At 42.3% G+C, this 25,398-nt stretch overlaps 1 protein-coding gene across 1 annotated transcript; it reads left to right on the top strand.

Moving 5' to 3' along the window:
* Nucleotides 1–367: 367 nt before the first annotated feature.
* On the top strand, nucleotides 368–25,319 carry LYPLA2 (lysophospholipase 2). The gene is given in 12 exon segments (XM_070950103.1): nucleotides 368–482; nucleotides 11,239–11,335; nucleotides 11,414–11,467; nucleotides 11,470–11,634; nucleotides 13,476–13,507; nucleotides 14,995–15,060; nucleotides 17,201–17,248; nucleotides 17,997–18,067; nucleotides 19,857–19,930; nucleotides 21,344–21,445; nucleotides 21,836–22,012; nucleotides 22,478–25,319. Coding segments are annotated over 11 exon segments (918 nt in total). The 5' UTR covers nucleotides 368–482; nucleotides 11,239–11,257; the 3' UTR covers nucleotides 22,529–25,319.
* The last annotated feature ends 79 nt before the right edge of the window (nucleotides 25,320–25,398 follow it).

Genomic DNA, 25,398 nt, shown 5'->3' with positions numbered 1-25,398 from the left:
TGGGGGGGGGGGAGAGAATCCCAAACTCCGCCTTTCGTGATGGCAGCGGGACACACAACACCGAAAGAAGGAAGGCATCCCAAGGCAGGTGGACGAGGGAGAGGGAGAGGGAAAAAAAAAAAAGAAGTACGGCCACGGAAAAGATGGCTGCGCCCTTAGCGGCTCTTTCGCCCTCCTATCTACCCACCCATCCTACCACCACCACCACCTTTTTCCGCTTTCCGTACAAGTCTAGCCAGAGCGTCACAATCTCTTTCCGGCCGGGCTGGAAGCTTAAAAAAGTAGTCCCCGCCCACTTGTCTAGCGCGGGCTCTGGTGGTGGCGGAAGTTCCGGAGGGAGGGAGGAGGGAGGGGGGGGAAAAGAAGAAGGAGAGAAAAAAGGAGGGAGCGCGCGAGAGCTCGAGGCTGACTGAGTCCTCCTCAGTCAGAAAGAAGCCGGGTCGGGAGAGTCGGAGCCGAGAACGGGAAAAAAAAAAAAAGAGGTGAGGGCGGGAAGCGGACGGGGGGGGGGCGGGGGGAGGTTCGGGATGGGGCCGCGCCTCCCTTCGGTCTGAAACTGAGGAGGGAAAAGGAAGGAAATATTGGGAAGGGGGCGGGGCAGGCTGCCCCCCTCCCTCCCCCAAGGGCCGTGTGTGGCGGTTGGAATGGGGAGGGGGAGGGGAGGAGCGGCCTGAGGTGATGAGGGAAGAAGAGGCGTCCCCGGATCCAGGCGGGGGGCGGGGGGGAGAAGGGCCGCCCGAGGAGGCCTGGCTCGGAAACGGCACCTCGGGCCCCTTGGTCCTTGGGATGCTCCCTTGGTGGGAGGAGATGAGGGGTGGGTGGGGGAATAGGCCGGCTTGATGCCTTTTATTAGAGCCGGCCGACCGACCGAACCCGGGCAGGTGCGCAAAGCTTTCTCGAGCTCCCCGATTTCTCTCTTAAAGTCAGGTGAGAGACGCCGGAGAGAACCTCCGAGGGGAGAAGCGTGTCCGAAGGTGTTGGGGTAAACTGAGGAAGGAGCGGCGGGTGTGGGGAGGGGGGAGGGGTAGGGAGGGAGGGGGGGTTGAGCTCTTTTTTTTTCTTTTTTTTTTTTCCCTTTGGGATATCCTGAGGGGGAGAGGGGACCAGGTTGCCTTCGCGCCGGCTGCCCTGTCCATTCGGCTTGGCTTTTTTAAGGGGGGAAGGATTTTTATTCAGCGCCTTGGGCAAACCGGGGAGGGGAAAAAAAAGGGGGGAGGTTTGTTTGTTTGCTTCCTCAACGAGGAGAAAGCGTGTGGATGGGATGAGCAAGGTCTAAAAGCAGAAGTCTTCAAAAACTTGGCCCGCTTTAAGACTTGTGGACTTCAACTCCCAGAATTCTCCAGCCAGCTATGCTGGAACAGAAGTTGCCTTCAGAAGTTTTGTGGGAGCTTCATCTCTGGAAGCTTTCAAGAAGAGACTGGACTGCCATCTGTCAGGAATGGGGTAGGGCAGAGGTCTTCAAACTTGGCCGCTTTAAGCCTTGTGGACTTCAACTCCTAGAATTCTCCAGCCAGCTACGCTTTTTTAAAATTCTGGAGAATTCTAGGAGTTGAAGTCCACAAGGCTTAAAGTGGCCAAGTTTGAAGACCTCTCAATGTAAGGGATTGTCAGTGCTGGCTGGAGAATTCTGGGAGTTGAAATCCACAAGGCTTAAAGTGGCCAAGTTTGAAGACCTCTTGATGTAAGGGATTGTCAGTGCTGGCTGGAGAATTCTGGGAGTTGAAGTCCACAAGGCTTAAAGCGATCAAGTTTTTGAAGACCTCTGGTCTAAAGAGTGTCCGAGAGGGCAAAAGATGGGGTATTGGGAGAGCTGGGCAGTGGAGAGGCAAAGCAAGGCCACACATCAGATTGGGTTCTTACATTGCTGAGAGTCAATCTCTGGAATTTGCAAGAAGTTTTTCTCCAAACTTTCACTTGCCCTGTTAAAACTTGGCTTTGGAAATGGAACAAAGCAGGCGAGGCAGCTCTGGGGCTTCCTTCTTGCATCTAAGAGGATGGGGAGGTGAAAAGAGTGGCCGGGGGGGGGGGGGGGGTGATAGCTGGCAAGGAAGCAGAAATATTCAGCTGAAAGTCAGTGGTTTTTTGAGTTGGCCGGGGGAGCATAATCGGTGGCCCTGAGAGGTTGGCCTTGCCTTGGACAAAGTGTGTGCCTTGCCTTGGACAAAGTGATTGTGATGCCTTAATGGGCGATGCAGGGGTGTTGTTATCTGATGCTATAAAAGAAAACAGATTTCATCACAGAAGTGTTTTTTAAAGTGATGGGACTGTAGGAAGGGCTTTTAAGAAAAACAGAGCAGATTTCCAGGAGATACACGTGTATATCTGGTGTGTATTGTTGTGAGTTTGTAAGCAGGAACCAGGTTTACAGTATATCTTGACTAGGCCATCACAAAAGGTATGAGAATATTTGATATCTCCAAATCTCATGAGGAGGCAAGGTATAAAAAATAAAGGCTAGTGATAGATTTTGTGTAAACATAACAACCAGTCCGTGTAATAAGAGGAATAAAATTAATTACCTTATGTTTATCTTTTTCTTAAGAAAATCCGTTTATATTTAACAAACACATATAACCTGTTTGAATGCCCAACAATGCTTACAGCTAACATAATAAAGTAATGTGCGTGTATGTGTAGGTTAAGCATTTGAATGCTTATTTAAATAATCCATCTGATGTTCTTGTCATAAAGATAGTAATAGTAGTTTTGGTTGTAAGTTATTTATAAATATAGATATTTAAATAATTGAATGTGTCAATTTAAAGCTTTCTGAACTTCCTATTTTGGTGCTTTTATCATGGTTATACTTGAGACCAGTATTTTGTAGTTCTACTATAGATTTGAATGAAAATCATGATATTTATTGTCGATGCAGAAAGTTGTAAAATATTATATAATGTTGTTATTTATGTTTTGTATTTTACTGTTTGGTGTATGTGTATGTTTTTTTTTTCATTTTTTTCATTTTTTGTCTTTTTCTATTATGTTTTTGGTTTTAAAAAAGTAAAATATTCAATAAAAACTATTTTTTTAAAAAAGAAAATCATGATATTTATAATATAGTTTATGATTTTGCTCGTACATAAATGACACCATGTTCTTTCATAAAGGTTGAATAGAAATATGCTTAGGACATGGGACCAAGATCTCTTTAGATTGGCACTGTATCTTTCATAACAGTCATATGCCTCTAAAACATATATACAGGATGTGTACACTTTTGTCTGTTGCTACCATCTGATATTTGATTATAGATGTTCTCCATCTTGTGTAACACTGATCTAATTTGAACTCAATTTTACACAAAATGTTTCAATATCCCTCCCCCTCCAAAAGGGAAAATAACAAGCAATGTAAACTTCTACTCCATGTTTTAGGGGCAGTTGGCTGAATTTCAGCTTCAGCAGAAATTTGATTACATAAAACCTGGATTATATAACTTCATAAATATCTAATCCTGCATCTAAACATGGGGCTCTGTCCCACTGGAGTTTCTGTGGCTGATAATGGTTATTGGTTTTGTCTTTCATGACTTTCATGAGCAGTTCTTTTTCAAAATTTGTAATTTGGGCATTAGCTTTTCTTGAAGTATTTATTTCCACCTAAGGATAATAGCTCTCTATTAAGAAATATTTTATATATATTTAATGTTGAACGGGCAAAAGATTGAAGCCATATGGTAACATGGAGAAAGTTTAAGAGGAACAATTTGTTCCTCTTTCCATTTCCCAATAACAAGTGAACCAAGCCCTTTATGGTATCAGTTGATTTCTGGTACCCATTTATTGTATATAAAACGATTTAAATTTGATGACTACTGTATTACAATGATTTTTTAGTGATTAAAAGAACCAGAGGAAGAGAAGTCCATATTAAAATTATTTACCTTTGATTATAGTTATACGTAAAATATCAGCATCAGCTTATTTTCAAAAAGGGTTTTATCTTACCATAATTTCAAGGAAGTCTTCTCTGAGGTCACCTTTGAATGAATAAAAATGATTATATATTTGCAGCCTAAAAATATAATAGCTTGTTGGGGGGGTAAATATCATAGTATCGTTGTTAAGGCCACAAAAAATATCATAAACTAATGAGCTGGCTTTCAGGTTCTTTGGAAGTTTGCTCACCCGTTGCTTTGTGATAGCTAGATCTAAGATCTAATGAAGAAGCTAATTGTTTTAGAATTCCTTGGATTAGGAGTTCATTGGGGCCTTGTAGCAAACTCATATCTGAGAACTGTCATTTCTGAGCAAGCATTATTAATATTGCATAGCTTCCTTTTGTTAACAGGCCATGCAATTGAAATTCTGTTCACAATTGTGAACTGCTTCCCTCTTAATGCAAAGTTGGGTAAAGAACTATAATTCTTTTTTAACTCATTTAATTCTCATTCTAATAAAGGAAGATAGTATGTAAGAACCATGCAGTGTTCATTTCCAAGTTCCAAAACTTTCCAAGTTTTTTGTTTTTAACAACTTTATGGTTAACCAAATTGCTGCATAGTCACAACCTGGCTATGACAGAAATTCTTTACTGCCTTTGAACATGAATTTATCTGATCTCTTTAAAAAGCCAAGCCAATTAGTGACTGATGTTTCAGTCTGTGGTAAGAAATTTAAGAAGCTTATTAAAAATGTTTTGTCAAGTTCTTTTTCTACTGTGTGCTGAGCTTACTGCTGATAAACTTTCTTGTGTTCCCAAAGAGACGTCTCCATTCTCCACTCTGTTCAATATTTTATAAACATTTCTCACATCTTTTTCTGTACTTTTAGCAAATGGTCTTAACCTTTTTTGGCTTATCTTTTTTGTTGACTTAAATATAAGTATCCAGCCTTTCCATCAGTGATTCTGATCAGGAATTGATTGACTTGAATTTACAGTCAAGGTCTAGAAGGAAAAGAGAATGGTAGTAATTCAATCTGGTACATAGAAATTGAAGCTAATATTCAGAGTTCTCATAAGTTTGATTCTTGATATATAGGTGTCCTGGAACCTGGAGGCTTTTTTCCGACTTGTCAAAGGGGTAATTATTAAACTTTTTGCCTCCTAAACTTCCTTTTGTTAATCAGACAATGGCATGAAATAGAAGTGAGAAAAACATGGTTCTTTCTCTATGAGATTGTGGACGTACCTGCAATTTTATATCCCAGTCTTCTCAGCTTCTTGTCAGCTGTTATTTGACATACTAGGCTAGTTACCCAGCATAAAATCAGGAATAATTAAATTCATTGTTTCACAGCAGAATTAAGTGTACCTAACAGGTAAGGTGTTTCTTTGATTGAGTTCATCGTAACTTCCTTTTTAATTTGCAACTAGGCTTCAGAAATACTATGGTTGATCACAAAGTCAGTGAGATGTTTAGACTGGATTAGGCATTTTTAGCGAGCTACGAAAGCCTTCCCAAGGGCATGGGATAGACAGATCTTACTGTTTAATAATATTAAGATCTTTGCAGGATGTAAGCTATTCCAAGTAACACTGCCTTTTTCAGTTGCCTGATGGTGGTTTTGTCAATACTGATGGTATTCTAGTGGTGCTCCAGATGTTTTGGAATTGTAACCAAGGGGCCTATTATTGGTACTACCTTTGCCACAAATAGTTTTGCTTCTATTTTCTCCCCTTCTTTCTTTTCTATTCTGTTATCTCCAGATTCACTATCCAATTTTTTTTTGTCTTTGTCCCAATAGTTTTTTGCTTGGGGACAAGAAGCATTTTTTTGCAGATATTCCAATACATTACTATTGTTACATTGTTATTCTCTTGTTTGTAATCAGTTTGTAGGATCTTCTTGAATCAGCTAACTGGGTGGTTCACTGTTTCTTCAGCTTCTTTGCAGACATGGCATTTTGCTGGGTATCTTCTCAGTGCTGGATTTATGCATTTATTTTTAAGGCTTGGTCTTGTGCAACCAGAATTAGTTTCTCTTGTCTCTTTCTTCAACTTTCCTGCTTTCAGCCATTGCCAGGTCTTGGTGTTATCTGCTTTGCCTGCTCTTTTTAATGTACTGGTCATAGAGTATTTTGTCTTGCCACATGTCTCTCTTCTTTTCTTCATCTGGTGCATCTTATGGATCAGTTTTGTTTCTTTGTATTCAGTAAAGCTTCATGTTGTACTAGATTTCAGTGCATCTTCTTCACTGTCCTTCAGCTATTCCATTGCCCTTTTTTATTCAACTGTTTGGTGTATTTGAAACATTACACGCCTACCTGTGCTCCTTGGAAGTACAGTCAACATTGCTGCACAGATGAAGGGCATGATTCATTGTCATTGTTTTTTTTGATCCTTCTATCCAGTGTTTCTAGTTCAGCTTGAGGCAGTCCCCTATTCCAGTTGTGTATCTAATGAGCAAAATTGCCCAGGTGATGATGGCATTTTTGTGCCATCATCACATAATTGTGATGATGGCATTTCCTCCACTGAGATTGAATTTTAAGATCCAAAGATTTTCCACCATTTCTGCTGTTATTACAAGTTGCTTATGAAATCTCACCTTCTTCCAAAGGATCTTCAACAGTATGTGCATTGCTTGGCATGCATATTTTTGATATGTACTTTGAGATTAGTAATTAACACTTCAAATCAGAATAGACCTAGCCAAGGGACCACAGTGAATCTCTCACAATCCCTTTCACCACGCCATTCATATTACAACTAGAAGTAAGATGCTCTTACTGTATTGTGTTGGAGTTGGGTGGAAATTGTATGTATGGACAAGTTGCCTAGGAAGTGACTTGTACCTTAAAATGTTTAAGTTTCTTGTGGGTCTATATGATGGGCAATTAATTTTTCCAAGAGGCACATGAGAAACTGGGACTGTTTGTGGAGGACCGAACCAATAGAGCTATGAAGGTGCATAGGCCTGCATACATACATATATGTAAATAAAAAAAAAAAAACTTGCCTTCAAAATAAAAGCAATCCACATGGGCCAGATAGGGGGAGCCAGAGGGCCCAATGTGACCTATGGACTGTAAAATGGCCAAGTCTGGTCTATGTTGTATTAAGAGAAGGATTTGGGCTCATAATAAAGGTAAGGAACATTGGAAGGAGAAGCTAGCTGGTGGGTGATCCAAGTGAAGAATGTCACCAGTGCTTTGCATTGCAGAGAAAACTGAAACTGGGACTAGAACTTTTATCTATCCTGGAAAAAGTGATTTTCGGATAGATTGTCCAGTTTCTGAGTTTTCCTTTCCAGTGTTGTTTTCCTGGTTGTGATATTTTTCTCTTTTTTTGACTGTGCCAGCAGCAATAGAACCAGAATATAATATGACTGCACTGCAAGAGACAAGTCACAGAAGACTTTCTGATGACAGGAAGAAAATGGCCTTTCTGATCAAGCCATATGCTGTAGATAATATCTGGGGTAGTCACTGTTTTTTCCTTATTATCAGCTACATCAGTAGTAGTGCTGTGGTGATAAGGACATTCAGTTCTTCATGTGTACCTGGATTGTTATTAGCACTTATATAAACAGCTGTGTCCTTTACTTGATGGGCATGGGAGAAAAGTTTGTTTTAATCTTTCGGTCATTGGGGTGTATGTAACCATATTTAAATGAACAGTCCTTAAGATATCCTAAATTAAGTAAATGACTTCCTCTTATGATGTTTCTCAGGATTCTGTACGAGAGGTTGATAAGAGCTTCTCTTCAAAGTGGGTAAAACCTAAGCTTGGAAGTGACACATGAGTTAGGGGATAGAATAGCGCCTAGTTTGGTACCGGTTTCAAAGTGAGAATTGTACATTCATGTTTTGCAAATAGAAGCTTCTTAGCAATATCCTATTGATCTGAGAAAAGCTGAGGCTGTTGAGGAAGGTGCTAATTTATTTCGTACTGTATGTATAAAATTGCTGCTCAGTCCAGCTGACTAATAATCATTTATTACTTCCTTAAGTATTACATGAGAAAGAGAGTTCATATCAGAGACAAAACATTGCTGAAACTCTGGACATTATCATCCGAAGAGGCCTTCTGTCAATAGATTGAGAGAATTTTATATTTTCTATTAGTTTGCCTGTTTAAAATTATTATTTTTGTTGTTTTTAGTTGCGAAGTCATGTCCGACCCATTGCGATCCCATGGACAGCGTTCCTCCAGGCTTTCCTGTCCTCTACCATCCTCTGGAGTCCATTTAAGCTCACACCTACTGCTTCAGTGACTCCATCCAGCCACCTCGTTCTCTGTCGTCCCCTTCTTCTTTTGCCCTCAATTGTTCCCAGCATTAGGCTCTTCTCCAGTGAGTCCTTCTCATTGGGTGGCCAAAGTATTTGAGTTTCATCTTCATTATTATTTTAGCTATGAACAAGTGTAACATTCTCCAGCTCCAATCAATGTCTGTTGTTGAGTTTACTCACTGGGCCAAAGGCTGTAATACTCCAAAATGTATTGAAGGCATTAGATTGTCTATTCCTGCCAAATCTATGGCATTTTGTAATTTCATGGACTTTACCCCATTTCTTTCCAAGTCTATTGAAATGTTAAGGTAGCTTTCTTGAATGTGGCACTGTGCAACACACAATAGACACTTGTGTGCCTATTAATCTATCCTATCTACCCCTCCTATCTATCTCTCCTATCTGAGTCTGTCTGTCTGTCTATCTCTATCCTATCTATCTATCGTATATGCTGAAATGTTGAGACTACAGCTCCCAAATTCCTAGCTGGCACCTTATTCCCTGGGAGTGTGAACTCCAGTGCAACTGAAGTGTGTCAAGTTGGGGAAGGCTTTATTAAAACATATGGGCAAAACCTCCCAGCAAAAGAAACCCAAAAATATGTAACTGGGATTACTAAATAGAGCTTCATTGTATCTCATAATCCAGGGGTCCCCAACCCCTGGTCCGTGGACCGACACCAAGTCACGGCGTGCCACAACCGGTCTGCGCAAACAAGCGAAGCCCCATCTGTGGGAAGGAGGCAGCATATGAAACCATCCCCCCTCAGTCCATGGAAAAACCTTTCTCCATGGAATCAGACCTGGTGCCCAAAAGGTTGGAGGCCACTGTCATAGTCAACTAGGTGAATAGCTAAATAAGAATCGAGGAGGAAAGTATTTCCAAACTGGAGAAAAGTTAGTGTTTTAGGCTTCCTGTGCCATAGATGTCTCTGTGTGGATAGAAGGACATGCTAAAAACATGTAAAATGGGTTTCTTCCCCAATGCTTCCCTTAGCTTGTTTATCAACTGGACTTTATTCTGATTATCATTGCTAGCTCAAGGCACGTTCACAAAATCGGTGAAAATAAATTACTGCATGTTGGCTTTCTTTCTTTAAAAGGTGGTCAGTGCTTAGTTTAGGCTTTGGAATATGGGCCACTTTGACTGCTATTTTTTGTCAGGAAGTCACATTACATTGGTTAGACTTTCACAAGCGAACGGATTGTTCACTTACCTTTTGTAATGGATAACTGAGCTAAAAATCTGGAAATGGCACATAGTGATTTTTTCATTGTAATTCCTGATACTTTGGGGAGCATTAGAGGTAATTGCTACCAGCAGGCTGGCTCTTTGCAGATTATATTTTACATAAGGAATGAAATGTGTGTTTTAGTCCTGCCACAGGCATGAAAGCTTGCTGGGTGATTTTGGATCAATCCCTCTCTTTCAGCCCAACCCACTTCACAGGATTGTTATTGTGGGGAAAACCAAAGGCAGAAGTATTAGGTACATTTGCATTTATTCTAGCAAAAACCATAGCTTGCAGAACTTGGGTGATATCTTCTTATAGTTTCTTCCCTCCCCCCCCTCTATTTTTCATTTTGTGTTTGTGTTTTATTGGTCTGAGATAATGAAGAAAAAAGGAATGAAATTAGTCATTTTAGACTTCAGTGGGTTTTTTTACCTCCTAGCATCCTGTTATCTTTCTCCTGCTTATCTCCCATTAAAATAAAAGGCTGTTCTTCCTGTTTGTAATATACACTCTGAGGGTTTCACAGCGACAACTGAAATAAGCTAAAGAACAGTTGAAAACATTTGGAAGTAGTTTGAGTTTCTTAGATAAATCTGGAAAGAGGGAAGCAATAGCTAACACTTGGCAACCAATTCTTAGTACATTCTCATGTACAGACATACACACACACACAGTCTGTATGTGTATATATTCTAAACATATTTCTTAGTGTAGCTATGTTTTAATTTTTCTTTTGCAACAGTATTATCATTCATTGTTCTTTCTATGTATACCTAATTTACAATTTATAGTTATATACAAGAAGTGGGAAAATAACCTTTAATAAAATACTTTTAAAAATTCTTGAGAGCAATTCAGCAAATGAATTACCTGTCTAGAAAAATGTTTCCCAATCTGAAACTGCCAGTTGGCCTTCAACACATAATTCTCAACCAGCATGCTGGCAAGTGTACTAATATGGGAAAGCTAATCTAAATATGCAGAACATGTAATGTTTAATACCTATGATTTATCTTAATCCCAGCATGTAGGTCATTGTCCAGTTGCAGAGAAAACTAAGACACCTTGGAGAGCTTTTCCTATTATTTTTAACATTCCTGTACAAAGAAAAGCCCTTATTGCCCCATCTGGATGGGGATATAAAACATTTACCACTTTTGGGCATCAGGTGCAAATTTTGCTTCTAGTTTAGGTAGCACAATTCTATTTTAGCATTTGAAACAACTTTTAAATTAAGAAGAGTTTTAGCAGTATCCTTGTGAAATTGTTAAAATGTGCTGTTATGAGAAATATAAAATATTTTCAAAACTGAGTTGGGTTTTGGTATGAACTATGTTAAGGCTTTGTGAAGCACATTTTCTAGACAAGCACTGTCTTCCGAATAATTGAGTGCAGCTTATTTTTTTCTGGTCTAATAGCCAAAGACATTCTTTAAACATGAATGTTCTGGGTTAAAGTTGTTACTCAGGAAATGCTGATTTCATTAAAAATTAAAAAAATAAAAATAACTTTAAAAAAGCAAATCCCTATTCTTCATTGTTTATGGACCAAGAGAAAACTGAAGGAGTTTGAGAGTGAACTTGCAGGGATTTGATGGGAAGCTGTGGATCTTCTGGCTCCTAAAGTGGTTTACTTACTTACAGCTCTGCTCTCAGTTCCTAAAAGGTAAAAACTGTGGAGTATTTCTTATATTGAAACTTTCAGGTAAATGAAGTGTTTAGAATAGACATTTCACTCTGAAAATTCCCAACCAGTATCTGAAGTCATCCAGCTCTAGGAGGCTGATTTAAATCAATTAATGGATTGTGTGTTTCTCATCCTCTGCAGGTGTGAATTGTATAGTTGTATGTGCGGTAACAACATGTCTGTCCCCCTCCTTGCTGATGCTGTGACCGTTTCAGGGACAGAGCGGGAGACTGCAGCGGTAAGGGCATGCTGTTTTGGGCTTACCATCTGTTGGCATCCAGAAAGCTTAGGGAATTAATGGGTTTTTCTCCTTTAGCCCATCCTCTCTGCTGATACTGAAGGCAAAGGGATTGTTCTCCCCATAATGGGGTGGCTATTTCCGAGAAAGGAATGCTGCTGGTGGTAAGAATTTGGTATCAGCTTTTCTGGACGCTGGGGGACTACAGAAGGAGATCAGATCAGTTTCTTTCCTTTCCAATAAACTGTAAAATGTTGTTTGTAGGACCTGTGCAAAATCCACACCGTTGCCTCTGGCAGGTAATTAGTCCAGCTGTATCCTACTGTGTTGCCCTCGGTGCTGTTCTTTTGCACTAATTAGGTAATAATTGACTAAAACCTGCTTCCTCCCCTCCCCCCTCCAGTTGTGGGGTTGGTATGGTGAATTATTGTAGTAGGTAATACCGTGCTGTGGCACTGAACCAATGCTACAAAACTCCAAAACTACTTTAATTTTCAGTCCCATTGCTGGCCTTGCCTGCATTTGTGCCATCCAAACTCACCGAAAATGCATTGCTTGCAGTTTGGAAGAGAGAATTTTGCTTTCCCCTTCCCCAACATCTAAAGTCTAAAAGTCAGCTAAAACAGTAGTGAAGGCCCAATATGTTTGCCAAGATTGGCTTATTTTATACAATTCTGCTTCCACAATATAACCTAAGGAGTGTGTGGATAGGAACATATCCACTCTTGGCACTGAAATCGTGTCTTCCTGACTATGGTTAGTGCTATCCAATCTGCAGATTCCTCCTTTTCATTTTTCAACATCTTAAAAATTGGCCTCTCCAAAACAGTCCTAGATGTACATAGAGTAAACCATGTACACTTTACTGAATTCTGCTCTTGTATGGTTATTGCGCAGATACCACAAATTTGTGAGTCCTGATTTTGATCAAATTCAGCAGTACAATTCCAGCACTGGGACCATATCCTTTTTCTAGAATATTATTTAAATCTACATAACACACTTAAAATTGAGTTATAACTTTTGTATATTGAGGGAATGGGTATGAATTTTTGGAGTGTTCTGCAGCTATTGGAACTCATGGGATTTTGAATGATCAAAGTGCCAGCTTCCAGCTACTGTGAAATTCCATTGAGAAATATTAAAATATTGAAATGCTTTCTTCAAATATGTGTTGATCGATAAGATATGAGGTTCAAAGATGGGAGGGAAAGTGATTATAGAATTTGAAATATCTTTGACAAACAACAGTGATAAGAGAAGGAGTGGATTATAGGAAGAATGAAACTCAGGCAGTAGATGATTTTCTAACCCTGAGATTAGTGACCAAGAAAGGGAAGGGAGATCCCATAACATACAAACGTTTCTTCTCTTCTGCCCCAATAATAGATTCCACAAAATTAATTTTTCCATTAAAAAAAATGTTGATCACACTCAAAAGTGACTTGAACCAAACTAAATGCCAGGATCTGTGTTGTGAGTAAAGCTTGATAACCCTCTGAGGGTTCCTGGAAATGGCTCCTTTGCCTTCTGGGATTTCATCAGGCACTGCCTGTTGCTTCTACCTCCACTTCCACTGTCTTTAGGGAACTTGTTCTCTATAGCAATAGAAGCTTCACTTCTCAGGAAGCTGAATTCTGTGCTCTGGTGGAATCATTTTATATCTTGCTTTGGTGGAAAATCAGAATTTAGCTAGGAAGGAATCAGGGAGAAGCCGCGATGGCAACCTGTCAGATTAAATCAAAGATGGCAATAGCTTTGGCCCTGCTGGTGCCATGGAAGAAGAAAGCTTTCTTACCTAGGCATGAGAATTCCAGATGAAGGAACTTTGCTCATTTAGTGAAATGTAATAAATATTGACAGATATATTTGCATATTTTTTCCCAGTGAATCATCTTGTTGAGGGAAGGCATCATGATAGGATGGTACCTTGGTCACAAATGGATTCCGTCATACACATCTTCGTTTTCATCTTCTTCTAACTACCTTAGGTTGAGTGATTTCTCATTCTTCCCTTCTGCGTAATCTGGTTTTGTTTTGCAACTAATTAGCCTCACAGAATGCTTCCTGATTACAGTAGCTTTGCTAGCACTTTCTCACTGAGCTGGCTAATGTGCTTATTTTCTACTTGACTTTGCAGGTCATTTTTTTGCACGGGCTCGGTGACACAGGGTGAGTATTGGGGAAATCTGGGCTGTATAGCTTGCTGGTAATGGGAGTGGGTAATGGGAGTTGGGGAGACAAAACCCCCTCTGCACTTCATAAACTTGGATTGGGGAAATCAGGACCTGGAGGTAAATGTGAAATGTCGGTATTGTACCCAACTAAGGAGCAGAATATTAAAGGATTAGAATGAGAAGATACTGAGATGAAGTTGATGACTTTAGAGTTTAAAATCTAGTTCTTGCATTGAGAAGAACCTAGGAAGCTGTTGGTCCATCTAGTGCAGGAGTTAGCAACTGTGGGCCAATGCAGCTCCCCAAACAACCCAATTTGATTTTAAAATGGACAAATTTTGTGGCATTTTTTTTTTTTTGTTGGCTTGTTTAAAAATTATGGGTGAAGAGCAGGAGTCTTATGGGAGACAGACTAACTCCTTCCTCGTTTACATCAATCTAACTATAAAAACTCCTGCCCACTTAGCAGTCTCCTGCCCACCTAGCAATTTGAAAGCATTAAACGTGAGCAGATAAATAGGTACCACTTTGGTGGAAAGGTAATTACATTCCATGTGCCTTGGCATATAGTCATGCTGGCCACATGACCGTGGAAAGGGTCTTCAGACAATCCTGGCTCCCTTGGCTAAGAAACTGAGGTGAGCACCGCTCCCTAGAGTCAGATATAAATGGACAGGGGAAACTTTTACCTTTATCTTTAACTGCAAAACATTGGTGAGATTGGGAGGGTATGTGGGGAGTGTGAGAGGTGTGGGTTGGGGAGGGTGCACAAGAGGTGCTGCATGGGTCAAGGAGGGTTGAGACTATACAAATGTAAAAGAGGTAAAGGTAAAAGAGAGTGCATGAGGCGCCATGTGGTTCTGGAAGAGAGGTACTGCTTGAGTTGGTGAGGGGGTATGAGTGGCTGGAGCAAGCACACAAGGGCTATGGGAGAGTGCACTGGTGGTGGAGACTTAACCCAGCAATTTGTGATATTCCCTGTCGGCTTCCCCTTTGACTTTCTGGAGATGCTGGCATAGAAGATTGCTAATGGCAGTCATGTGATCACAAGGCACTTGGCAAGTAGCTGATAGTGCAAATGGATTGCCAAGCACCCATATCGCAGTCATGTGATGGGTTGCTGAGATGGCTGGAACTCTGAGTACCAGTAGTAGCCACCATTTATTCAGTGCCAATGTAACTTCCAAGTGTCGAAACAAATGGTCAGAAGCCAAGGACTACTTGTATATCTGAATGTTGCACTGATATGGGGATATGAACTCCTCTACCAAGCTGACCTCACTGATGCAGTGTTTGGGAATTATATTGAGTCTTTGGAAAAACTAGGCACAGATCCTTATCGCAGCTGGTAGTTATGAGCATATTCCCAACTGTCTTTTTTAGCAGAAAGAGCCTCTGGCATGGGGCAGTGAAAAATATTTGCCTTTTCATGCTTATGTTGGATGGTGACTTGACCTGCTTTCTTTTGCTCTTCCCTTTCAGGCACAGCTGGGCTGATGCTCTGTCTTCCATCCGGCTCCCTTATGTGAAATACATCTGCCCTCATGCGTAAGTATCACAGTTATTCTGTCTTTAAAATGCAGGTTGAAAAGCACTGAACTTCACCCCCAGTTTGCTGATTTTCCCTCAGGGATGAAAACATAAAAACACCTGTTCTATGATATGAATGTGATCACTGGCTTTTTGGGCAGTGCAGAGGGCTGAAATGTGGCTACTGCACTGAAAAGAGCTTCCTACATTGCTTTTCAGTAAAATATTTCTGCCCTTCATTCCATGACTTTCAGGGCAGTGTACAATCCACATAATTACCATTACAAAAAATGCAATAACCTAGTGTTGCCCACAAAGAGTGACCATATCACAATAACATGCTTGAATTCTCAAATACTGGATTCTGAAATATTCTCCCTAATACATTAGGGCATCCTAGGTTCCTGGGAAGAACTTGATGCAAATGAAGGCCAGCACCAGCTGAAAACCTGGCAGATGCCACTTCACATTGTTATGTATATAGTGATAATAATACCTTCAAACCACAACATTTGCCTATCCCAGGTCCTTTTATCCACCAATAGGTGGATAAAAATGCCAAATCCAGTCTAAACATCTGGCTGAGTGTGCAACCAACCATAACATATGTTTGTAGCCACCACTGCCTAAAAAAACAATAAAAGACCACCAAGGAACTCATTCACCATAATCTTGTGGTATAATAAGATTTCATCTTAATCCAAAGATAGAAAGCTTGATAGTGGGCAGAGCTAGATGTTGCTATTTGAAAAGAGGGGTTGCAAAATCAGGAGAGAATAGTATCAGTGAGTGAGAGAACTGCAGGTTGCAAGCAAAGTATAACAAGCCGAGGTATTACGTCGTTCAGAAATTGGCATATACTTCTGATATCTGCTTTATGGCACGTCACTCTGATCTATTAGGCTTTCCCATGCTTCCCTACTGCTCACTACTGTGTAGTTCTTAGAAGTCTGCAAAGTAATGGTTAAAATACTGAGCTATAGCTATTTTCCCTTTGACCCTATTGCCTTTTCCTGAACCTTCCATTTTTTTTTCACTCCTAACTTCCTTAATAGACTGAGAAAAAAAATGACCTATTCTGACCTCTTTTAAGCTTGAGCTCGCTGGCTGGAAATATGTGCAAGGGTTGACATAATTTGCGCCAAGAAGTTTCATTAATAATTTATCCTGATTATGTACGCTTAGACAATGTATTCTCCCTATTAGCAGCTACTAGGGATCCGGAATTCAGACCGTCACAAAGCCCAAGCTGAGCCCCAGCTCTCTCTTTGGCCATGTACAGAATTCCAAACATGAGATCTTGTTAGCAAGTTGAGATTGAGATTCATCCACTAAAATGGACAGGAAGTTGATGTACCCAATAATGAGCAGGAATGCATTTCCCACCTGAATATCTCCAGATCCTGAACAGGTGAACAGCAAGGCCAGAATGAGTTAGGGCATTCAAAGGGACTGCACAGTGCTGCTTCATCCTCACACACAAATAGTAAATATGAGAGATGCTCTCGGAAAGTATGCAGAACTGTGCCTGAACCTACCACCAACTCTCTTGCCTTTCTCGATGTTCATCTCTTACCTTAGAACATTGTCCCGGTGGTTCTTGCAGCACATTCTTTGCCATCTTGCTATCAATCCTGTTGCTTGAGCTTCGGTGATGGGCAGTAGATAGGCAGATACTCCCCAGTTCCAAAGTCAGTGTTGCTGAGGGCAGAATCAATAGAAAGAAATGGCGGTGTGTTTCTTAGCTGCTTCCTAGCAAAAGCACCAAGCCCAGGATCAAGTCGGTCCCCTAATGGTCAGATCCCAGGGTAGTTTACTAGGCAACCACACTAAACACTGCTTGATTGAGCAGGGACTCTAAATGAAATAGAGAAGGGAGAAGGAGAGCAACTTTGCTTTCTCTTGCTTTACAAACCTGATCTGCCTGAAAATGTATTCCCAACTGCCAGTTTTATGGGAAAAGTCTAGGTCTAGGCTGTAGCATTGATCTAAACTGCTCTTGTTGATTTAGTGCACAGCTTTGAAGAATTCCAAGAATGTTGGTGTTACTTTTAAAAAAAGTATGATCTTTTGATATTTCTTTATCATTTTTACTTCCTTACCCTTCTTACCTGTGATCCTATTAGAATTATACTCCATCTTCCGTCTCTCTTTGCAGACCCAGGATCCCTGTCACTCTCAACATGAAGATGGTTATGCCCTCCTGGTTAGTATTAAACAATATTCCTTGCATTATTAACAGCCAAGCTCTTCTCCTGCCCTAGGAGCAATGGGAAAAGACCTTGGAAAAGTGGTTAGGGGAAAAGTGAAGGCAGTAGACTAATGGGTTGGTGCAAATTTGGGGAGAGTACATGGACTTTACTCATGGAAGTATTCACTTAGGGTTAAGTGTGTGGTGTAAGTATAGCCTTTTTACACAGCCTTATTTTAGCAGAGTTGTATGTATTTTCACTTGTTCTTTTTGGCCTTTTCTCAAATTGCTGCCTGCTACAAAGCTTCCAATTAAGCTTCCCTCCAAACTGCTAACCCTCCTGATACGACATAAATATCATGGCATGGCCAGCTGGGGGGAACTGCAATCCTAACTTTTTGGATTAAAAATTGTTGTAGCTGTCAGCTTCAATTCTGAGCAGTAACACAAACCCTATTCTCACACACCATATTAGATCAATCCTGATTACAGTCCTGTAATCTGGCATGCCTTCATCCAAAAATAGAATGGAGTTAGTCATTGTATGCCTCTTTTTAAGGTCTGATGGAATGGAAGTCAGATGAACGACGCTGAGAGGTAGACAGAATTTTGCCCCTGTTTCCAAATGCTGTTGCTGGAGTTCCAGATAGCCAAATTACCACTGCACCGTAATGCTAAGCCCCAGGGCCTTTACTTGCCCCCAGGTGAATGTCTTAGAAGATCATGACAGTGATGGTCTTTCCTTTTTTTCTCCCCATTTCAGGTTTGATTTAATGGGGCTAAATCCGGATGCACCAGAAGATGAAAACGGAATTAAAAAAGCTGCTGAGAACAGTAAGAGAGGCGTTTCCTTGGGCATCTTCCGAGTCGGCCCACATTTCTCTTAATCATAATTTCCAGTGGTTGGAAACCAAGAAAGGCAGTTGGGTCGTTTCCCAAGGCTAAAAAAGAACTCAGAACCCTTCCTGCTTTTTTAGTTACTGCCTAATTCACTCAAAAATTAAAGCCAGCAAAATGGGCTGGAAATTTAATTCCTTGTACATTGCAGAGGCCAGATGTGGAGATTCTCCAGCTGGGTGAACACTGGGCCTCCTCTGCAGGCTACTTTTTGAAGAACATAAGCAGTCCTTGAGAATGTGCAGACATGCAGGTCATAAATCTGAATAGAAAAACAAAATAAATCTTTGGGGCTTGAGGGCATCCAATTTGCCTTGGAGCATATATAACCTTGCTTTTAGAAAAAAAATCCCTTTAATTATGTCAGGCCCATATCTCAAATAATTTACACCCAGATTGGGCAGTTCAGATGATCCTAGTGAATATGCAGAGTCTCCTTTTTGTGGGCCCTGCAACACTTGCAGATTATTCTGACTAAATTCAATGTTGCAATTGTTTTTGTTTTGGGATGTGCAGATGGAATTATGCAAAATAGCTGCATTAAGTATTTAATGTACTTAATGAGCTGACTTCAGTTTTTTCTTTTTTTAAAAAAAAAAAGATAAATGCCATTAGAGCTCCTTCCTAAGGAAAGAGCCAACACTGTGGCAATAATATTCAGAGTGGTATTACGGTAGCTTCCACTATTCTTGAAGCCCAGGAAAAAATTAAATTGTAAAAAGTGAAATCCCTGACTGCCAAAAATATTGCCTGTTGCATGGTAGCTGTGGCTCTTTAAAGCAGTCTGCCTCTACCCTGCCTCTTGCCTGTGGACCATACTTTCTGGGAACTGCACACACCTGGAGGGCCCCAGGTTGGAGAAAGGCTTCTCCTAACTGTAAACTTTTCCAGATCTAAGACAGAGAGGAGAAGACAGAATCTGGGCTATTCTCCAAGAGACCATGTCATTTCCCCCTGAGCTACAGCCCTTCTTTGATAAATGTAAAGGTTAATGGTGGCAGGAAAGGGAGGATCAAGGAAGTCTCGATTTGCACACCTGGCACTTTCCCAATCTCTGCTTATTTCATGTATTCATATAACCCACCCACCCCCGCATCCCTCTACTACTTAGGTTGCTCACTGCAACAAACCAGCATTAATATGCTGCATAATAACAACTAACGAAGGGAGGAGTTATCCAATAGGCAGGTAAGAGGAGCTAAAGTAAAAGCATCAAATTAAATATATGTACTCTATGGCATAAAGAAATGCCTTTCTAAACAAGGGCTTCTCCAGCTGGCAAATTGCTGTCTGAGGAAATAACCCAGCCTCCCAAGGAGTTCTAAAATTCAGTGTGGCCAGAGAGTAGTTCCTTTCTTCAAGGCTGGCTGAAGAAGAGAGTCACAGTTCTACCCTGTGTGGTCATTTGAAACCGCTTCCTTCCTAAGGCAAATTCCAGAGCTGTTTTGCAAAGCCAAAGCGGTTGTAATGCTGCTATGGACTTTTGCACCCACCGTCACCATCTCCCATGGTTTCTCACAGCATACTCCCGGTTTACTTGCACCACTGTTCTTTGAGCGCCGATTCTGTAGATCCTTCGGCTTGATTTTTTTAAAAGGGGGCATTTCTAATAGAGTGAATCTCGCCATGAATCCATATGAGCAGGCCTGTTTGCTTCACGACCATTTCCAACTTTGTGTTAACTTGCAGCCAAACTGAATGTCTCTTTTCTCTCTCTGCATTCCAGTTAAAGCTGTAATTGACCATGAAGTAAAAAATGGGATCCCAGCCAACCGGATCATCTTGGGAGGCTTTTCACAGGTGGGAACTGATGGGGCATGGAGGAGGCAGGTCTCTATGCTGACTAAGAGTAGACACCTCAGGTCTGGTTTCTGGGGTGCCCAGGAAGCCCCCTTGACAGGAAATGGAGATGACCCGTTTCCTTTAGGACAGTATTTCTCAGGCTGGCTGGTGAATTCTGGGAGTTGAAGTCCACATAAAGTTGCCAAGGTTCAGAAATACTTCTTTAGGATGTCCATCTTGACCACGTAGCTGCACCAAAAATGGAAGAAAATGAGTTTTTTTTTTTGAGAGCCCAAACTTGCTCCCCAAGTCCTTATTTTGAGTACTACTCCTTTATTGGAAAAAACACATGTGCAGCTTTGTTAGGCCAAGTGTCAACAATAGTGCAAAAAGAGGTAGGGTCACATGAAAAAAAGAGAACAGCTAAAAAATTAAATTATAGTGATGTAATAGTCATGTTAATTAAAGAATTGGAGTGGCATGGTGGCTCAGCGGTTAAGACACTGTTTCAAGACCCCAGCTCCAGGCTAAAGGGCAAAATCCCGTCCTCGCCCCAGCTCCTGCCAACCGGGCAGTTGGAAAGCATAAAAATGCGAGTAGATAAATAGGTGCCACTTCGGTGGGAAGGTAACAGCGCTCCATGACATAATGCTGGCCACATGACTGCAGAAATGTCTTCGGACAGCGCTGGCTCAATGGCCTTGAAACGAAGATGAACACCCTATTGCCGGCAATGACTAGCAGAGTAAAATCTTCGGGACTCCTGTACCTTCCTTTACCTTAATTAAATAATTGAGTTGTTTGATTACAGGGCCATAAAAAGGGAGTTCTAATACAAGCACATTACTTCATAGTTCAGTTCAAAATTTAATTTAGAACTTCCTCCTCTCCCACAAATTCCTTTTCATATACCCACTATCCCTCTTCTTGCATTTCTTTTTGTTCCCAGATAGAGGAAAAATAGTAATATTTTGGAAGCAATATGGAAATAATGAAAAATCTGGCATCAGAATCAAAGAGGTTGGAAGGAAATCTGAAGCTGTATTTAAATCTCTTGATTAGTCCATGGATCTCAGAAAAAAAGATAAAATAAGCTTCTAATTCTTAAGCTCCTGGGAAACATGCGTTTACACTTTGCAATAGCGTCTGCCAAGCTCCTCTAAGTTAAGGATAGAGTTGGATATTTAGAATGGATTTTTAGCACTCTTATTTATTTGTTTTCCTTTCTGGGCAAACACTCATTCAACTTCCCTATAGAAAGGTTCAACTTTATGAGATTCTGATAAGCAATTAATTGGAAGGGAAGGGTTTCTTTAGGCCCATATTTGGGGACGGCAGCACTAGAGGAGGAGATTGGTTTGGGGAAGGATGTTTTGGGAGAAGACCCTTACTGGAATAAGCTCTGACCAGTTTTCTGATGTCGTGCTTCAGGGTGGCGCCCTCTCCCTCTACACAGCGCTTACTTGCTCTCACCAGTTGGCTGGCATTGTGGCCCTCAGCTGTTGGCTCCCCCTGCACAGGACCTTCCCTCAGGTAGGTGGCCTAACCCAGGGGTGAAATCCAAAATTTTTCCCTACCGGTTCTATGGGCATGGCTTGGTGGGCGTGGCAGGGGAAGGATACTGCAAAATCCCCATTCTCACCCCATTCTGGGACCAGCCAGAGGTGGTATTTGCCGGTTCTCCGAACTACTCAAAATTTCTGTTACTGGTTCTCCAGAACCTGTTAGAACCTGCTGGATTTCACCCCTGGCCTAACCTCTCTTTTGGAACTGGGGGAGAGAGGGGGGGGAGATGCACGCCAAGCCAAGGTCTGTTGGGTGGAGCCACTCCTTTGCAATGACCATGGCAAGATACCAACATCTGTTTGTGGATGATTCACAGCTTACATGCCGCCGTTGTTTTTTCCCTCATGATGACTGCAGGCAGCAAGTAATGGTGTGAACAAAGATATCGCCATTCTGCAGTGCCATGGTGAGATGGACCCGATGATCCCAGTGCGCTTCGGAGCTCTCACTGCAGAGAAGCTGAAGGGGGTTGTGAATCCTAGTAGAATCCAGTTCAGAACCTACCCAAGAATGATGCACAACTCTTGCCCTCAGGTTGGTTGGTAGCCACTCCGCTTCTCATACCTGGGGCCTGATTGCAAAAAAGGTTCATGCTGAGATAATGGGGTTAAGGTACTTTATATTGCCTGGCAAGTTCTATCCCTAGATCTTGGATCTTCTGAGTTTCAGCTGGCAGCAGCTGGAAAGGGATCCTTTTTTGTGGAGGTCTCTCTTAATAGGGAAGCCTTTCTTATGTAATACAGCTTGCTAAGAAAGCCAGGTCTCCAGTGTCCTGTAGGCTGAACTTGAACTCCATGTTGGGCTGCTACACATGTCTGCAGAAATTTATGATCACGGTTATGTGTGTATTTAGTTTCTGAACTGATAATATTTGGGGTATGCTAAGACTTGGGGACGAGGAAGGGAGGCATCAGTGCTGGTTGGTTGGTTGGATGGGTCTGTCTCTAGCATGGCCTCAAGAAGTAAAATAGGATTTTCCCTCCTCTTCCATCTGTGCAGGAGATGATGGCCGTGAAAGACTTCATCGAGAAGGTGTTGCCCAGGATTTAAGCCGAGCTAGTCAAGACTGTTGCAGGGAGAGGAGACAGAGGTCACCAGCTTTGATCTTGAACCCTTGACCTGTTGGCTGCAATTGGAAGCCATGGCAATCCACCTCCTCACCAGTCACTCGTCTCCTTTCTCGAGCCTTCCCCTCCTGCCTGCGCTGTCCCCCCTCCTGTGCAAAGGGAGGGGAGAGGGCCCTTCTCTCCCACATGGCGGGTGAAGGTACCAAGTGGTTTTAAGGTACAGCTGAGATCCTAATCTGGCAGATTATTATTTCAGTCACCTTTCAGTATTTCCCTATTCTCTCCTCTCCTCCTGTTCTGTCTACTCCTGCTCCCCCCCAACCCCCCCAAAAACAGAAACAAATCTAAACATAAACTGCCTGCTGTGGCAAAGAACTGCGTGGTAGCCAGAGGCTTAAAGCAAAAGGTATTAAGAGACGGTGTTCTGGCTATTACAGTACTTTCAAAGGAGTTTTATAGTTCAGTCTTCTGAACTGTCCATCAAGCATCCTTCCCCTCATGATGCTCAGCCCGTCCCACTTCATATTTCACTGGAACCATTTTAAGCGGTGCAGGCAGGCTCAGCTTTCTCAGGCCTGGCAAGGCAGAAAACCTGTTTCTGCTCTGCGCAGGCTATCGGCCTGCCACGCTCTGTACCACACCTTCTCCTCCAAGCTTCCATCAGCAAAAAAAGAGGAAGAGTTGTGTTGTGTTCAAGGGCCACGGCTGGTCGGTCCCCCAGATGCAGCTTGTAACCGTGGCAGCTGCTCCACCAGTCCCTGCCCTGACTGGAGTGATAAAAGTGGTGGAGAGGTACCCACCGCGCCAGGGATCACTCCACGTTGTGTGTTATGGACTGTTTTGTTGTGTTCTGTCCTCTCATCCACGCTGCCTTTATCCTGACCCATGGGATCCTTTTTTGTTTTGTTGGGATCAAGAGAAAATGGCGATTCAGGGGAGGGGACTCAAGATGGCTCCGGCCAGTAGGCCTCTCTAGAGTACGGTCTGTGACAATTCCACTTTACAGCCTGGGCAGTGCTCAGACAATGGCTGTTCTAGCCTGCTATGTTCCTGCCCAGTCACCACACCAAGCAAGTGCAAGCTGGGTTTTGGTGTGTGCCACGTTGTCAGAATTGTGCTCCTGCCCCACCCCACCCCACCCTATTTCTTGTGTGGTTCCCTGAGTCCATTGTCTCTTGTTTCCTCCTTGAGATCAGGCTTGTGCCTCAGAGCTGTTGAACAGCAGCGATGTTTCTTTTCCTTCTCTCCCTTGCTCCAGTGAGTCCTCCCTGTGGGCGCCTCATAGGACTGGCAGCCAGGGAGAAGATGCAACTTCAAAAGGAACTCTTTCCCCCCCCCCCCGCTTTCTTTTGTTTTGGTTGAAGGGCTAGTCTTGTCTTGTGTGTCAACCCGCCACCTGTTCTGTGTGCAGACTTTGCGCCCTTCCTTCTCCCTGCCCTATGCAGTCCTTTTCACTGGGCAACAGCAATAAGAAGACCCGGGATTAGGACAAATCTCTCCTTTTCCCCTCATGGCTTTTGTGATTGGGATAGAGACAGGCTTTCTCAACAAGCCCATTGAGGTTCCACTGCATTTTGGAGGGGGGAGCAGCTAAATCGAGATACTCGTGAACCACAGCTCCCTCTGATGCCCCATGCTTGGTAATCCAGCCAGCATTGCCAATGCCTTCTGCAAAATGGACTCCTCTTCGTGGAAGATGAGACTTGTGGAAATGGCATGAGTATGGCTGTTTGACAAAGCAGGATCATCCAGTGAAAGGGACACAGAGTTTGGGCAGAGGAAGAGGCCTGGCCTCTTTGTGCATCCCCTCTCCTCTCCCTCCCCCCCCCCACTCCCCAAGCAAAGATCTCCGGATTGCAGGGGCATCGGAACCTGATTTGTGAGCTGAGGGCAGCTCCTATTCACACAGGTAATAAGTGGTGATGGGAAAGGAGAATGTCTTTAGCCTCCTCCTGTCCTTGCCAGGAAAACAAAAGATTCCTCTCCAGCTCATTTGTGTTTCCCCTGTTTCAAAGGAATGGCTTCTGCAGCTGTCTGACCTGCACTTGGAGGTGCTAATGGATAGGGAAAAGGCTCATGCCCAGTCTTGCCACTGAATATCACCAGAAAGTAGCTGTCAGATTCTGAGATGATAAAATGAGTTGTACCACCCAACAGACTGCAAGTGTGTGCAGATAACATTCCTAATGTTTCCATTAAAATTTTTTTTTTTTTTGCAAATAAGACATAACGCATAAAGGGAATTCTGGCTCATCCTTTCCACCCCTTTCTGCTTATTTTTTTTTTTAAGAATGTGGTTTGTTTTGCTAAATTGGGTTCTGCACACATTTGCAGTCAGAAGGGTTGCAGCCTCCTTCACAGTCTCCATGTTCTACTGCATTTCAGCTTCCTTCTGCACCAAATAACATGCAAGGGGCTGTGTGGGGACGGGTCAGTTGCCTTTTGCCACCACCGCTCAGCTCCTCTCGGGCCACTGAGTTGCAATGTCCTTCAGAGCAAGCGGAGAGATCTCTGCTCTGGTTTCTGCTGGCCCAGTTTCCTCATGGGGCCTTCCCAAAGCTGTTGTCAACGTGGCCTGCATGGTATAGAAGGGACGGGAACAAACACAGAAGCCCAAGGAAGAAGATGGTTTCTCTCTGTTCCTGCAAGGGGATCTCAACAATTTCTTCTCCGTTTCCCTTTGTCTTCCTCGTATGTCATTTTAATTTTTGTGTTCCTTCAAGATTAAACAGAAACCACCATTGGTGCCTCATCTTTTGGTTTGTTAAGCCTAGTCGTGAGGCGTCATTTTCTCCTGCAGGGAGGGCTTGAAGTGTTTGACAGCTCTTACCAACATCTGAAACTTGGGGTGTT

Source organism: Pituophis catenifer, unplaced genomic scaffold (assembly GCF_029215685.1).
Source record: "Pituophis catenifer annectens isolate HBS135680 unplaced genomic scaffold, rPitCat1.0.hap2 SCAF_9, whole genome shotgun sequence".
Lineage (NCBI taxonomy): Eukaryota > Metazoa > Chordata > Lepidosauria > Squamata > Colubridae > Pituophis > Pituophis catenifer.
This window is presented reverse-complemented; position numbering and strand designations above follow the sequence as displayed.